We start from the raw sequence: 17,466 nt of genomic DNA, 5'->3' as shown, positions 1-17,466 counted from the left end.
GGACTACATGTAACACATTGTTCTGTCTGGGTGCCCCCAGACTTCAACACCAACTGGAAAAAGCAGCCAGACACGCTGGTAAAAGCAAAAGCACTTTATAGTTTGAAAAATAAACACAGAGAAAAACCTGTTCTTCCCAACAGGCAGGCTATGAGACTTCACAGCAGAGTCCTGATGGCCAGACAATACAGCAGACTTCTTGCTGGCACACCCACCACTGTAGAGAATAAGACCCACACCTTTTCCCCCCAAGGTTTCAGTATTCAAAGTCACAAACCAGAATTCCAAGACGCCAAAGATCACAGCCAGGTCCCAGGACTCCCAAAGATAATACTCCACAAGCCAGGAAGGGTGGGTCTGCCTTTTTCAGCCTTTCCAGAGAGCACCACACCCAAACCCAGCTGTTGCCTCTTTAGTGCTGAAAGTACCTGGCTAATTGTCCCCTTCGTTGTGTTGCTCTTCTCTGCCGGATATCTATGACTGCTTGTGCATTTTCATCTAAGGAATCCAGGCTGCTTGCTGGGGAGAGCTCCCCCGAGGGGGACTTTGGCTGTCCTCCCTCTCCCTCAGCCTGAGATTCCTCCTGCCCGTCTGCCTGAACCTCCTGTTCCTCATCCTCCCCCTCTGAGCAGGAAGCCGGCAGAGGATCAGCCGTTCCCTGAGGGGCCTCAGACGGAATCACAACACACATCAAGGAACAAACACACGTATTATAGAATATTTCATTGGCTATAAGCAGAAGGAAATGCTCTCTACATGGGGCTACCTTTGAAAAGTGTTCAGAAACTAACATAATACAGTCTGCCAAGGTATGCCCATATTTCTCCAGCACTCCGCAGACTGTACTGCTGCCAATTGGTTTCTAGACCTGATTCAAAGTGTTGGTTATGACCTATAAAGCCCTACATGGCATAGGACCAGATTACTTGCGGGACCGCCTTCTGCCGCACGATCCCAGTGTCCGGTTAGGTCCCACAGTGTTGGCCTTCTCCAGGTCCTGTCAACTAGACAATGTCATTTGGTGGGTCCTAGGGGAAGAGCCTTCTCTGTGGGGACCCTGACCTTCTGGAATCAACTCACCCCAGAGATTCGCACTGCCCCCATCCTCCTTGCCTTTCATAAGAATTTGAAAATGTATTTATGCCATCACCTCTGCCCAGTGAATGTGTAGGATGTGGCAGCATGTTTGATTTTTAAATGTTTAGCTTTTTTAAAAAAAATTAAATTAATTATTTCTATTAATTGGATTTAGAACTGTTTTATATATTGTATTTTTGATTGAAATGTTGTAAGACGCCCTGAGTCCATGGAGAGGGGGCGGCATATAAGTCTAATTAATAAATAAAATAAATAAATAAAGTGCAAAGCAAATGCTTGTGTACATCTATGCAAAAAACATATAAGAACTTTATTCAGCTCTTTCTCTTTAGGAGCATTTGTTCAACTTAGTTGAAAAACCCCTTCAATGGGATACTCTATACTAGTCAGTCACTAGATGGAGCCATCTAATTAATTCTTATTCTTGTGAAATCTGTACGCAATCTTTGCATTCTTGGGTCTAAATTCTTTTCAGTCAAAGGAGGCATTATTCAGACCTCCAGGCACTATTCCTTGCCACACAATTTGTTTCCACATTTTGTGGATGGCACTTTCATCCAAAAGTCATTATTACCTGCCCTGAGTCCTACGGGATTGGCGGCATAGAAGTCAAATTAATACATAAATAATAAATAAATTATTACCACCACATGGGGCTGTATATTAATTTGTATACCCATAAAAAGCAATAAAATGCTGATGCCTAGAATGCTTTTGTCAGAAAATTTATTAAGTTGGGACCTTGTTTCAGGGAACAAGTCTTCTACATTTTTGTGAATGAAAATATTACTTCTGTTCCATCTGTCGTGCAAAGAAGGTTTTCATCTAGCCTATAGATCAGGAGTGGGAAATTAATTTTGCCATAGGGCCGCATGAGAAATTGGGATGGTTTTAGAGGGCCGGACTAATATAATTATAAATTATATTTTATATTTTATATTTCATATTTATATATTACATATTACATTTACATATTACACATTATATATTATATCTTGAACACCTGGTTCTTATCTAGAAAAGTTGGACCGATCTCCGCGGGACCGTCACAGACAGTGGGCAGGCCGTATCTGGCCCTTTGGCCGCATCTTGCCCAGGTCTGCTTTAGATAAATGCAGGCTCTTGTTAGAAGGTGCATTATTTCAAATCATTTCAATTCCAAGCCATTTACAACTCTAGAAATAAACATTATACTTTGAAGTAGACTTTAAGCTGAACTGTCAGCCAGTGAAATCTTTTAGAAATGATTTAACATGACTGCAAACTAGATTAGGCTAGCTAATTTCCTATATTTGATACACTTTTAAAGCCATTTTAAAGACATCTTGCAAAAAATCCCCAACGCATTATGGTAATCTAATTTAGAGACTTTCCCAGGAAATACTGAGGCTGACAATCTAATGATGCTGAGATCATTTGGAATTCTAGTCATAATTCAGAATCGAGGAGTAACCCAACCTGTACAACTGTTCTTTTCAGAGTGCAATGCCACCCAGAATAGATAGTAGACTAACTAAATGAAAGTAGCTATTACCAATACACAATTCTTTCATTATTACAAAATAATAGGGATGGAACGGACCTTGGAGGTCTTCCAGTCCATCCCTTGCTAAGTATGGGAATCATCATACAATTCTGTACCGATGACTATTCAATCTTTTCTCAAATATCTTCACTGATGGAGCATCCACAATTTTAGGTGGCAGGCTGTTTGCTTGCTTGCTCGCTTGCTTAATAGCTCTCATATTCAGGAAATTCCTCCAGTTTGGATCTCTCACTATAAAGATTCCACTTGCTGATTTTTGTCTTACCCTTAATTTTATATCTTCTCCCTGTAACATGTTAAAAGACTGTTATGTTGTCTCCCCTTAGCCTTCTTTTCTTTGAGCTAAACATACCATTTCACTGTTCTTCATAAGATTTAGCCTTCAAGCCCATTACCATCTTATTGCTTTTCTCTGCACTCTTATAGGTGCAATGTTATAGTCCATCTGAGTTTTGAATGTATCCCCACTAATCCCTAACACCATCAAGATGTGGGGCACAGGTGAACTATCTATCTATAGTACAAAATGTAATGTTTCAGTTATCAGTTCAGATGCTTAATTTCTGCTCCAATGCGACCATACATAGGATAAACAATATTTTTTTGCAATGAGAAGCCAAACATGTTATTCACTTCTCCTGCTATTTCTTTTGCATTACCCAGCATAATAGAGTGACAATGCCCTCCGATGAGACCTATTACGTATGCTTTTTTTATTGTGGAGCCTTCAGAAATGTATAGAAATCTGACTTTTTTCTTGGACTTTGGAGCCTGGTATGAATGGAAAGATATCAATAGAGTGACATGAAAGCAATTTCCGGTTCACCTATTAATGCTTTGGATTAGACCAAACTTGTACATTTGATTTATTTTTATTTGCTTATTGTACTTGACCCAATTTGCAATATTCAAGTTAATACAGCGTTCATTTCACTCCCAAAGCAGGACTGTAAGGTCTGATTCTCCCCCCTGCCCCCCCGCCATGACTGCAACCAGGGAGATTAGATTTATTTTCCATGCTTGCTGCTATTGTAATAATGAAACCCCCAGCACATTTTGTGATTTTATTTGCAACTTTAGAAACCTGTTTATTTATATAAACACACACTGAATTATATCAGGCTGAATTTGGCCCTTTATTTCAAGTTTATTGAGAACAGATTTTCATTTATACTTGCAGCCTATAAAGACTGTTCTTTTAAACATAAAATATTGCTATATAAATAATACACAGGCAATGCTCATCTTGCAATGCTTACCTTGAGGGCTTTCTGCGCAACTTCACTTGAACCAATAGCAATGAGGTTTGGTCCAGCCATGCTGCAAAAACTTTTCAGATGCAAGGAATCAGCAACAGGGACTGTAGAAACAGCATAATCCTGCATACAAATGAGATGTTTAGATTAATTGTTTTATAAATTAAGCCAATCAGATAGATAGTCCTTGACTTACAACCATTCATTTAGTGACCATGTGAAATTACAGCAGCACTGAAAAAAATGACTTAAGATGATTCCTTGCATGACAAATCATAGCCTCCTCATGACCATGTGATCAAAATGAGGATGCTTGGTAACTGGTAAATATTTATAATGGTTGCAGCTTCCTAGGATCACATGATTACAATTGGTGAATTTTCCAGCTATTATCTGACATGCACAACCAATGAGGAAACCTAGATTCGCTTAAGAACTATGTGATTCACTTAACAACTGTGGCAAAACAGGTTGTAAAACCAGGCAAGGCTTACTGAGCAACTTGGCGATTAAAATGTTGGTTCCAAATATGGTAAGATGAGGACTACCTGTAAATTGTACTTTTCAGTGTCTGACTATCTGCCTATATTTTGGAGATAAATACACTCAGTTCTAGAAACATAGCTGTTCACTAGACAATTTTCTTTTGTATGTCACCATTATTTCATAAAACAAATGAAAGATGAACAATTATTCCAAGAAAAAAAGCTTGTACATTTACAATTTATATAATTTTTATTAATATCAGCTAAAATAAATATATTACAATATTGGAAAGCATTAAGATCACCTATTCTTAAGAACAGGAACCGGGAAAAATAGAAATCAGCATCATTTGTAAAACAAACTTGTTGACTTTCTGTAAATTAAAACACTTTAACACTTTATAAACACTTTATAAACATCCAGTGTAATTAACTAAGTTCAATCAGTTATATTGTTAGAATAAGTTTAGTATCATACTACCATAAAAATCTTTGGTAATTTTGGATGATAATTTATTACATTACATTATTTACCTTCATCTGTAATGGAATTTTATGCAAAAATCATACTAGCTTAAGGCATCATGTATTACATTCCTCATTTTTTAGCCTGCTGATAAATCTTAAAATAGAATATTGGCTTGGTTCACACATCACAGTAATTCCTAATTACTGTATTCCAAGGTAATTCCTGTTTGGCTTTAGTTTAATGTGAATGCAATGACAATTGTTTGTTACCATTGTATATGGCTTATGGTGGTATGTGTATGAATATGTTTTATAAATCCCAATTGGTTAAAATAAATCCTATGAAGGCTTGGTGTTGGAAACCAACCATCACAGTCAGGAGGTAGGCTCAGGTGGGGAATTGTACAAATCCCCATGCCTTTATATAGCTATACCCAGAAAGAACACTTGTAAATCTACTAACCTTAAAGGTGTCTGCCAGGATTTCTGCACCACGATGGTTGGTCCGTTTTGAAAGACCCACAAAAAATTCCCGACCTTAAAAACAGAAAATATATATTTAGCTTATAAGCAGCATGGACTAGAAGAACCAAAAATTATCAAAAGTCTATTATAATGGGACTGTTGCAAACATTCTTTTGTTAACCTTTATGAGGCTATAATTTTATTTCCACTTTCCTGTTTAGGCTATGAACTTAACGTTTTTTTTAAATTGGCATTTTATCTAAAGTGAAATTGTTTTTCTTTTCCCTGCTTGCAATAAAACATATAGGATCATTAAGACCTAAATGTTCTCAATATCTTTTTTGATATCATAATCACAGGTGGCTTCCTGCCAGTTCAGACCACTTCTATAGAACAGTAGCGGGAATTCCCACCGACCCAGCAGCAGAAGCAAGCTGGCCACACTCCCAAACTGGTTCTCTTGGCGGTGCTATAATTGGCGCCATTTTATTTTTTGCTTTTATGCATGCACAGAAGCTGGTTTTGGGGGTTTGCAGCACTGCGGGGCGAAGGAAGCCAACTGGCAGCAAGGTAAGTTATAACCCACCTCTGATCATAATTCATAACATTTAACACAAGACATAATACCAATAATACTTCACAGTCTGCATTGGTTGCCGATCAGTTTCCAGTCACAATTCAAAGTGTTGGTCATTACCTATAAAGCCCTTCATGGCACCGGACCAGGATATCTGCGAGACCGCCTTCTGCCGCACGAATCCCAGCGGCCGGTTAGGTCCCACAGAGTTGGTCTTCTCCGGATCCCGTCGACTAAACAATGTCATCTGGCGGGACCCAGGGGAAGAGCCTTCTCTGTGGCGGCTCCAACCCTCTGGAATCAGCTCCCTCCAGAGATTAGAACTGCCCCCACCCTCCTTGCCTTTTGTAAACTTCTTAAAACCCACCTCTATCGTCAAGCGTGGTGGAACTGAGACATCTCCCCCTGCCTATGTAGCTTTTGTGTATGATATGACTGAATGTATGCTTTTTTTATATTGGGGTTCCTTGCTTTTTAGACTTTTTAAATGTACTATTGTTATTTTAGATTCTAATTATTAGATTTGACATTATGCATTGTTTATATCACTGTTGTGAGCCGCCCCGAGTCTACGGAGAGGGGTGGCATACAAATCTAATAAATAATAATAATAATAATAATAACAATAATAATAATAATAATATATTTGTTCTCCTTCACTTGTTATAACAAGACCAAATTTTACCTTAGAAAAAGATTTACTATATTGAAAATGTAATGTCAATGAGAGGAAAGCAAATTTACTAATTTAATATTGTATTAGGAGAATTTGCACATATTCTAGTGAGTGAATATGTTATAATCAACTTGTCTGCAGAATTCAATTATTAAAAAAGATTTTTAATCTTACTATACCTGTAAATAAAACATCTCCTCCGTCTAAGGTTGCCTGATCATCTGTCATCTCTACAATATTCAGGCTGAGACTGTTAAGTGCTGTTTTCATTGCTTCAACCTGTTTTTAAAAAATGAAACAAAATTATGGTTTAGTGATGCCAACTTAAAATATCTGCACACTTCTGAACTTAATATTTACTCTAGCTAAACCATGCTTCTTTTAATAAGTCAGCTTTATTAAACTTTAAAATGATACTATTGGCACTCTTAATGATCCAAAATTATACTCTATGTATTCTGGTTACAATATATTCAAGAAAAAGATGAATTCAATAAACTGTTTAGGGAAATCATTTTTATAAAAATCACGAAAACTTTCAAGAAAATATCTTAAAAAATAATAATAGCATATTTTTGTCATATTTTGATGACAATAATTTCCCTGCGTTTCTGTTATATACATCTTGACAATTTAAATCTCTAGAGAAAATGTAAAACATATATTATACAGTATATCCACAGATATTCTGACTCAGTTATACATTTACCCCAGTTTTGAACTAGAATATTTCTATGCCAAGTCATCTTTGTTGTTAAAAAATGTCAACTCTTTTAATATATGGGGATATAAAAAAGGGCAGTATATATAATAAATAACTAAATAGTCCAAGCTGACCACTCATCAATAAATATGGAACTGCTTTGCTATAATTTTTGTGTCAAGTCTAGCAAATTATTCCTTGAACTACAATTAGATAGTTAATAAAGTCAATCTTAGATGCTTTGGTGTGATTGTTAGGGAAGTACAGGGGTCGGCAAACTTAAAAACCCAAAGAGCCATTTGGACCCCTTTCCCAGAGAAAACAAAACACCCAGAGCCACAAAACCTGGCTGGGTGTGGCCTACTTGTTTTCACTCCCAAAGTCACATGACATGCCCCCAGCTATGCCTGCCAAGGTTTTGTGGCTCTCTGTTTTCTTTTTTACGAGAAAAAGGTATCTCTCTCTCCTCCCCTCCACTCTCTTTCTCCCTCTCTCTGCCCTTCTCTTTCTGTGTGCTGAGGAATGATTGCCATCCTCAATGAAGGCTTTGGGCAACCCTCCTCGCCCTCTCACAACGCCCTGGCTGGCTGTGTTGTGCATGGAGGGCAGGTGGCTGCTCACTTGGAGGGTCTTTGGATGTGGTTTCTTCTCTCCTGCCCTTAGGATCTGGCCATTGCCTTGCTGTGTTCCATCCCCCCCCCCTCTCCGCAGCTCTTTGGCTGAGCGGGGAGGGTGTGAACTCCAGCCTGAAGCGGCAGGAAGCTAAGGCTGTCTTACACGCAAATGTGGCGTAGGGCTGCTTCTCTCCTGTCTTATGGGTCCGGCCATTGCCTTGCAATGCCCCCTCCACCCTGCATAAGAGGAGAAGGAGGGTGAGGAGGGTCATAGGAGCAAAGGGACCCTTTGCTTCCTGCCGCTTCAGGCTGGAGCCTATGCCCACCTCACTCTGCTGAAGAGCTACAGTGGGGGGAGGGCCCAGGCAAGGCAATGGACAGATACTTAGGGCAGGAAAGAAGCCATGTCCAAAGACCCTCCCTAAGCGAGCAGCCACCTGTCTTACGAGTGCACACTTTGGTGCTCGCTTGGGGGTCTCCTCGGGCATGCACACCCTTCTGACCTTGTCACAGACAGCCAGGGAGTTGTGAGATGGGGATGAGGGTCGCCTGAATGGAAGCTATGTTCCTCAACAGTGCATTCTTCACTGTTTCTTAATTTATTGTATTTAAAAACCATCCTTTGGTAGAGTACAACTTGGCTTTTGACTTGCAAAATACACTGCTCAAAAAAAAATAAAGGGAACGCTTAAGCAACACAATATATATTCAAATAAATCAAATTGTCCACTTAGGAAGCAACACTGATTGACAATCAATTTCACATGCTGTTGTGCACATTCAACTTTGTACAGAACAAAGTATTCAATGAGAATATTTCATTCATTCAGATCTAGAATGTGTTATTTAAGTGTTCCCTTTATTTTTTTGAGCAGTATATAAGCTACCTATGTCTATATTTGACTGACAATAAGCTACAGTTTGGATGCAAACTCTGTCATTGATTTAATGAAATCAATGTAACTTCAGTTGTGAATAGTTTGCTCAATTGATACCAATAGCTAAACTCTGTGTTTAATTAAATATGGATGGATTTATAACATTGCAGCTTTAAAAAACCCAGATGATTTCACTTGATGGACATCTTTTTAAGGTTCTCCCTTGGAAGTTAAAATGCACATTATAAAAGCAGAGAAACTGTGTCTACCATTCTCTAAATGGTGCATTGTACATATCCTTTACATGAAAGTTGCATATAGTCTCAGCTGAAGATAATAGTCTCAGCTGAAGAAAATATTTTCTAATAAGCATTTCCATATATCAAGCACTTAAATGGTTAAGCCTTTATTGCTTTGTTCCCCATTTCCCCCCCTTCCTAATAAGCACATTCCTGTTGTGAGATGGAATGTATCTAATCCATAATAAGTCTGGTTGAGAGACTCTGGGTTTAAGCCAGCTGAACTTTGTTTGAAGGGAAAGAATACTAAATGGATTTGATGGTATTTGTAAGAATATGATTTCTTCAATCCCTGGACCTTAAAAATGGAGCTCATTAGTCATTGCACAGATTCAGTTCATCATTTTTTTTTCAACTGCTGCATGTAAAATACCTGTATCCTCTATATTTGTGCCAACATACTTTAAATGCAAGACATTTCTTAGAAATTATTTCCCGGTACTCAGTTATCACAGCTCTGGCAACTAAACAAATGTTTTTCAATTGTAAGGAAATATGAACAGGTTGACAGGCAGAAAGAAGAGAGGAAAATTAATACTTCACTGCAAATAGCATAGAACAGTTTACAAAGCAGGTTTGTAATTGTAATGATATATAAATATTCTTTGAAATGGTTAGTGTAACAACTCTATTATATCCTCAACTCCTAAAATAAATCTGAAATGCCATTTAATGAGGAATAAATTTTCCAGCACATAATTGCTTTGTCTCATACTTACTGATGTACTTTAAAATTGGGAAAAGTATATTAATATCATCCTCAACCTCCCAAATCATTTTCAAAGAAGTGACAATGCAAGATAGCCTATTAGAGATCTTCAAACTTGGCAACTTTAAGACTTGTGGACTTCAATTCCCAGAATTCTATGCTGGAGAATTCTGGGAATAGAAGTCCATAAGTCTTAATGTTGCCAAGTTTGGGGACCCGTGGCTTACATCCTGAGACAATGCATCTGCCTATCCCAGGTCCTTGGAAAGGACTCGATAAGTACTAAACCAAAATTGCCAAATCCAATCTGAACATCTGGCTGGGTATGCTACTAATAATAATAAAAAACTGGTAAAGCAAAGGGATATAAAGTATAAGCTTTTCCCCCCATTATTATATATTCTAATTTTTTTATCATTATCCTCAAATATGCTCCTTCCTCTAATTCAAGCAGATATCAAAACAGATCTACAGATTATGCATTTAAATTTTTTGGTGCTTTGAATCTTCTCCATTTATAATTAAAAATCATATACACATGCATTAACGCAAACATTGATCTGAATGTTACTCAGATATGTTGTCTAGTTTAAACTATCACTCAGTACACCATGCAGCACTCTGGGCTCTGTTACAAAAAAAATGTTTCAGAGTGTGCCCTTTCTGGAATTAAATCTAAAGTGCTGCATGAGCCTACTACAGACTCTGCATTTTCCAAGAAGCCAATATGTATAAATGGATCTGTGCCATCTGGCTCATTATATCATACATGCCCAATCAATCGTTCTGGAGCTACATTTCTGCATACTGATAGCTTTTCTTTCACATACTGCTTTTAAGCATGTCCTAGTAGAGTAGGCTCCAGCCTTGTAGAACAATTAATTCTTGCTTAAGTACCCTAATTGGGACAAGCAACACCATCATTAAGCAAAATGGCTGTTAACCAAAACAACAACAATAGTGTTATTCCAGCAGTCCTGGTTGCAGTCATTACGTGAATCATTTATAGTCATAAACCAGCTGGGAAGATCACAAACGGCAAAATCACACCACTGCAAGACGTGTCATAATTCAGTGACAGTTGCCAATAACCCAAACCATGATCACGTGACTCTCAAGGAAGCTGTAACTGTTGTAAATGCGATAACTAATCATAAGTTACTTTTTTTCAGCACCGCTGCAACTTGGAACAGTTATTAAAACAATGGCCCTTATGCAAGGACTACTTAAATTATCATTCATGGGAATCATTTCAAGGTCTAGCAATAATAGAAAAAAGTGAAAAAGGAAAATCTGCCTCTCTGAAGGAATGAAGCAGCATGATTATTAAGAGGGGGAAAATTAGCAATAAAGGGGAAAAATTTTTTTCATTCAGCAATGGTACTAATAACAAGATAATATCTAAAATGAATATTGCCAAAAGACCTTTCTAAAAGGTCCAGGATAAATTAGCATCTTTCTCTAAAAGAAGGAAAAAAGCATGCTTGTCAACATTATGAACTGCACTCAGAGAGATATACGGGTATAATTAACAATATCTTTCTTTTTAATTCATAGAAAATATTGACCTGCCATACTATTAATGCAGTTTTAACATATACTTAACACACTAATGTGTGATATTGCATTGTGTTTCTTGTCATATGTCCATGAGCAGCAATTAAATTGGAACAAATACTACCATAGTCTTAGCATACATAAAAAAAGATATCCATGTATCTGCATCCAAGTATCATGAATGAAGTCACAGTCTCCACAGATCATAGCCAAACAAGTAATTGCAGTTTTATTTTAGTCATTTTTAAACTTTTTCCAAACAAGAAATGATTGTTACAACAGCAATCAACAGTGATCTGATCTTTTAAAAAAACAAAAACAAAAAAACAAAAACAGCACCTGGTTTTATTACATGCTATCATTAGTTTTGAATCTGTATTGCAGTGATGGACTCTAGATGTCAGCATATATAGCCCTGGGCTGTATTTGATAGTCAGAAGGCATTGCTCTGTCTGAAGAGGTTCTCTGTTTGAAGGATTGATCTGTTCAAACAATGACCCTGTGAGGTGGATTAGCTTCAGAGAGAGTGTAACTAGCCTCCAAGTTTGGCTTTTGTGCCTAAGGAAGACCTAGAACTCAGTTTCCTGGTTTGTAGGCCAGCATATTAACCACACACCATACTGGTTCTCTTATGGTGAATTATACTCCATTTTTATTTTAATTATAGTATTTACTTGATATTTTATGCATATTTCCTTCCTCTTTTGTGTGATGTGCCTCAGTCTGCAGCAATATATTTATGCACACAGTAAGAGAGAGAAATTCCCATTCAATTCTGTAATGATGTAGAAGAACAAGAACGCTAGAACACTAAAGAGTATCAAGATAAGTTATGGAGATACATTGTGGAAGTAAAGAAACACTTTGTGAGGGTTTACATTATCATACTGCAAAAATTTGGTTAAAAACTGATTGACTAAAGATGATGGACATAACAAAAACAAATAATTAAGCCAGAGTCATGTATGCTGACAAAGCGATATTTTGAATACCTTCCTCTGCACAAAGTAACAATTGGCTGTTTTACAAGATGTCGAACTAAAGAGGCATAATCTATTCTGCCTAGACATGCAAGGCAGGCCAAGAATGCACCTGCATAAGCCAAGCATTCATTATCTTTTGAGACACCTAATACTAGAGTGACTGCTAATTCCAATTGCACCATTGACCACATGCCATGTGCCTCCCCCTTTTGGAGGCAGTGAAAAGTATTTAAAATTCATGAAGCTTGCTGAAAGCTCAGCTATCACATTCTACTCATTCCAAAGTGCATGGGAAAGGGAGAACATAATGGACGTTTCAACTACAGCTATTATTGTCCATGAATAACCAATATTCCATTAAATTGCTAATAGAACTGCTTGAAAATGTTAATAATAATCAAGTCATGTAAGAACATTCCTTTTTCCTAACAATGAGATGTTCTACAGTTCTGTTTTTTCTAGGTTGTTTGTTCAGAGCTTGACACAAAAATATTCAGAACATTTACTCCTTTTCAGAGAACACTAGCAACTTTATTTTAACTGCCTGGTCTTCCTGCTCCTAGAAACTCTTCATATTGAGTCTTCCTTTTTAATTGTCATTCTAATTTTAAAAAATAAATAAGAAATAAGAATTCTTATGCATAAAGACAAACATAAGCATCTATCATGGCCATTTATTAAAAGGAAAACATTTTCTAAGACTAGCAAAAAAAAAATCAATATATCGTCTGAGTTTGGGATTAAAATGATGCATGTATGATCCAAAAATATTCTTCACAAAGATTTAAAAGGACTCTCATCTGCATTTCATATCCAAGTTGTGATTCATAGGAATGCATAACACTATCCAATACTGAATGAGTTCCCTGTGTAGATTAAACACTAATTTACTCTTACCATTGGAGTACTGCCTGAATCATGAAAATGATTCATGTCAACTGAGCAAGTGATAATTAATAGTTGTCAAAAACTGAAAAGGAAAATCTCATAATATTAGATAACTCTTCTACTTTAATGACAATTGAACAGAATTTTTGGTAACAAAAATTACCAAGTTGGCAGCTACATATATTTGAAATGGATGTAGGTAAATATACTAAGACAGCCTTCCTTAATAAGTTATCCTCCAAATGCATGTAATAGACTATAGTTCCCAATGACTTCAGAACAAATAAATGGAAGATGCAGTTATGTTTTAGGATTCTGCTTTTCCAGAATCAGCATACATTTACAGTGTAAATATATGGCAATTATAGTATAATTTAGTTGATTCTCTAAATGGGACTGAAGTACCAAATCTACTAAAATATTTTTGTTGCATTGTGACAAATGATATTGGTCTGATTAAAAGAAAAATGCTTCTGATCTTATCCACATTTGCCTTACATTCCAATTTAAAAATCAGCTAGCTGAGAATCTCAAACATGCATAAGACCGATTAAATGAGGTATTCTAACTGGATTAGTTTAAAAAAATAGATTGAGCATCTAATGAATCCAATGAGTTTTTAACAAGACAAATACAGTAGATTAAAATAATAGAAAGGAATGTAATGAGAATCTTATACAAATGAGGAACAATTATGGTATGAAACACCTTATTTGAGAGTCTTTCTTATCGCTCAGTTAAAGTACTATCCATTCATTCTTAAGCCAGCAGAAAACTATATTGGTATAACATTTTGAGTTCCCATTGACAGTTTTATCCTGTCTCTATAGCCTCTGTTCTAGCTTGCCACCAAATGAAGGACTGTCTATGGGGATTCTCAGTCATCCAGGTCATGTTTGTCCCAAAGGTGTTCTTTCAAGAGGCAACTGGACTTTCTGGTTTTTGTTTCAAGACATCTGGCTTCTCATCCAAGAAGCTTCTTCAGCTCTGACTGGATGGTGGGGAATGGAAGGATTTATACTCCTTACAGTTGGCCATTTGCATTCTTTTAGCATTAAGGGAGGGTTTTGCCTTCTCTTTCTGCTCAAGATCCCCATATACAATTGGTGGGCCACTGTGTGACACAGAATGCTAGACTCGATGGGCTTTGGCCTGATTCAGCATGCCTCTTCTTATGTTTTTAAGGACACCTGGAGTTTTATTTGTGTCGTCAAGGTCAAATGAGTGTGGAGCCTTCTTGGAACTGTTGAAAGGCCTATTTGTAGACTGGAGATAGATCTCTCCCTCTCTGTTGAGAAAGGGCTATTCAATTTTGACATAGATGGTCTCTTTGACCCATCTTTCAGCCAGTGGTCCTCTCTGTCCAAAACATGGATTCTACTATCTTCAAAAGAGGGACCTTTGTCTTTTAAATGCAGATGGACTACTGAATCTAGTCCTGATGGGTTTGTTCTCCTATGTTGTGGCGTGTGTTTATGAAGTGGTTGTTTTGTTTCCCCAATGTACAGTACAGATCTGCATATGGCTCACTGCGTATACCACATTGCTCAGTTTCTGACTGGGTGTTTTATCCTTGGGGTGGACGCCTTTGTCATATCTTCTCTTCCCTTTGTTTCCACAGAGCAACACAAGTTGAATCATCTGAACTTGCTTCTTCTTGGCTGCTAAATACTTGATCCATTGGGTGAGTTATGAGCTGTTAGGAAAACCGAAAATACTTTCCACTTTACTGTATAACTCTCTTACCCAATAGAATAACTGCAGATTTGGGGAAGGAAGGATGACAATAGAATATTAGAGCTAATTAAGATGCTGTGGTAGATTTCTTTTTCCTCTTAAGATAAATATTATTTAATATTCATAAGGGCCGTATGTCTACAGAATCTTTTAAGTTCACTGAATCATACATATTAGTGTAACAAAATATTATGAAGCTTACTTGGAATGCTAAATGAAGAACATCCTTAGTTCAGCTCAGATCAAAGCCAGTGCAAAATCCAACATACTGTACACATACAGAAAGAGACAGAGAGGCATTGGGCGTCAGGCAGCATCAAGTGTAACAAACTATTACTGTGATGGGTACATTTCCTAGTAATATATTTCAACAACTTGCTTAGGAACATAATTTTATCCTACCAAAACGCATTAGAAAGTAGATCTTGCTACCTTATATAAACCTCATAGAACAAAGGCTTGGGGAATTTTTCTCTAGGATTGTGATGACCCTCTTGATTTTAGTTAATTAAAGCCAAGTTCAGACTCAAATAGCTTAAACATGAAAAAGCCGTGAGACAGCTAAAATCCAGCTCAAGATAGGAAGGAGAAACAACATAAAGTCAAGCATTTTTTTTCAAGCAGTATCAGTATAAGGGCACAGTAATATATTTCTTTTAACCTTGATTAAGTAAGGTATATAGACTATAGAATTTTACTGTTGATTGCAATTATTTTTATCGTTTTTAAGAAATATTTATGTTTTAATTTTTTACAACTTTTAATGTTGTAAGTCAGCTAATGTTTTAAGTTGTGAGGCAAATAAATCTACTTGCCACCTGCATACATACATGCATGCATAAATATAGATTTTTTTAAAAAAATTATTACTTTTAATAATAATAAAAACAGATGCACACTACACAAAAGACAATGCACAGTGATATGTGCTCCCGCTACCCAACATCATTTGTTCAAACCCCTCCACCAAAATGAGGGTGTACTGATTTGTTATATTTTAAACCAAGAACATTACCATATTTACAAATTATAGAGTTATTCCAGTTTATTCTTTATAACTCAGTCGCAAATTCTACTAACCGTAAAACCTTTAACCCTGTATCCATAATTTCAAATTGAATGTGTTCCACCATGTACATAAATAAATATAGACAGACAGATAGATAGAATTTATTTCTGTTAGTAGATGGGAGTTTAAATATTGCAATTCTACATGTTTATTCAACAGTAAATCTTGCTAAATTAAATGAAACTTGTCTAGTAGTGTGATTAGGATTACAAATGATTTTTAATATGTATGTATTGACACAAAAGATTTTTTGAATTATAAAATTAGTTAATTAATACAATTAAACATGCCTTTGTTTTATTTAATCTTTTCAGAAAATATTTTTCTTTTTAAAGTAACTGGGTAGAATATATACAGTATTTGGAATGGGTTAAAATGACTTTCTCTAAAAAAAAAATAAAGCAAAGACATCTCTTATAAGCAGATCTTTAAAGTCTGGTCATTTAATCCTGGTCAAAGGAAATCCCATTAATAACATAGAAACATAGAAACATAGAAGTCTGACGGCAGAAAAAGACCTCATGGTCCATCTAGTCTGCCCTTATACTATTTTCTGTATTTTATCTTAGGATGGATATATGTTTATCCCAGGCATGTTTAAATTCAGTTACTGTGGATTTATCTACCACATCTGCTGGAAGTTTGTTCCAAGGATCTACTACTCTTTCAGTAAAATAATATTTTCTCATGTTGCTTTTGATCTTTCCCCCAACTAACTTCAGATTGTGTCCCCTTGTTCTTGTGTTCACTTTCCTATTAAAAACACTTCCCTCCTGGACCTTATTTAACCCTTTAATATATTTAAATGTTTCGATCATGTCCCCCCTTTTCCTTCTGTCCTCCAGACTATACAGATTGAGTTCATTAAGACTTTCCTGATACGTTTTACGCTTAAGACCTTCCACCATTCTTGTAGCCCGTCTTTGGACCCGTTCAATTTTGTCAATATCTTTTTGTAGGTGAGGTCTCCAGAACTGAACACAGTATTCCAAATGTGGTCTCACCAGCATTCTATATAGTGGGATCATAATCTCCCTCTTCCTGCTTGTTATACCTCTAGCTATGCAGCCAAGCATCCTACTTGCTTTCCCTACCGCCTGACTGCACTGTTCACCCATTTTGAGACTGTCAGAAATCACTACCCCTAAATCCTTTTCTTTTGAAGTATTTGCCAACACTGAACTGCCAATACAATACTCAGATTGAGGATTCCTTTTCCCCAAGTGCATTATTTTACATTTGGAAACATTAAACTGCAGTTTCCATTGCTTAGACCATTTATCTAGTAAAGCTAAATCATTTACCATATTACAGACGCCTCCAGGAATATCAACCCTATTGCACACTTTAGAGTCATCGGCAAATAGGCAAACCTTCCCTACCAAACCTTCCCCTATGTCACTCACAAATATATTAAAAAGAATAGGACCCAGAACAGATCCTTGTGGCACACCGCTT

At 36.7% G+C, this 17,466-nt stretch overlaps 1 protein-coding gene across 1 annotated transcript in view; it reads right to left on the bottom strand.

Annotated features, from left to right (window-relative positions):
• The window catches only part of DDAH1 (dimethylarginine dimethylaminohydrolase 1), a 63,745-nt gene that overhangs the window by 17,804 nt on the left and 28,475 nt on the right, over positions 1 to 17,466 (bottom strand). The window contains exons 2-4 of the mRNA XM_070746624.1: positions 6,751 to 6,850; positions 5,317 to 5,390; positions 3,904 to 4,023 (exon numbers count right to left, since the gene is read on the bottom strand). Coding sequence (XP_070602725.1) covers positions 3,904 to 4,023; positions 5,317 to 5,390; positions 6,751 to 6,850 — 294 coding nt within the window. The remainder of the gene's footprint in view (positions 1 to 3,903; positions 4,024 to 5,316; positions 5,391 to 6,750; positions 6,851 to 17,466) is intronic.

This window comes from Erythrolamprus reginae, chromosome 3 (genome assembly GCF_031021105.1).
Source record: "Erythrolamprus reginae isolate rEryReg1 chromosome 3, rEryReg1.hap1, whole genome shotgun sequence".
In the NCBI taxonomy this organism is placed as follows: domain Eukaryota; kingdom Metazoa; phylum Chordata; class Lepidosauria; order Squamata; family Dipsadidae; genus Erythrolamprus; species Erythrolamprus reginae.
The sequence above is the reverse complement of the archived record's forward strand: the minus strand, read 5'-3'. Positions and strand labels throughout refer to the sequence as shown.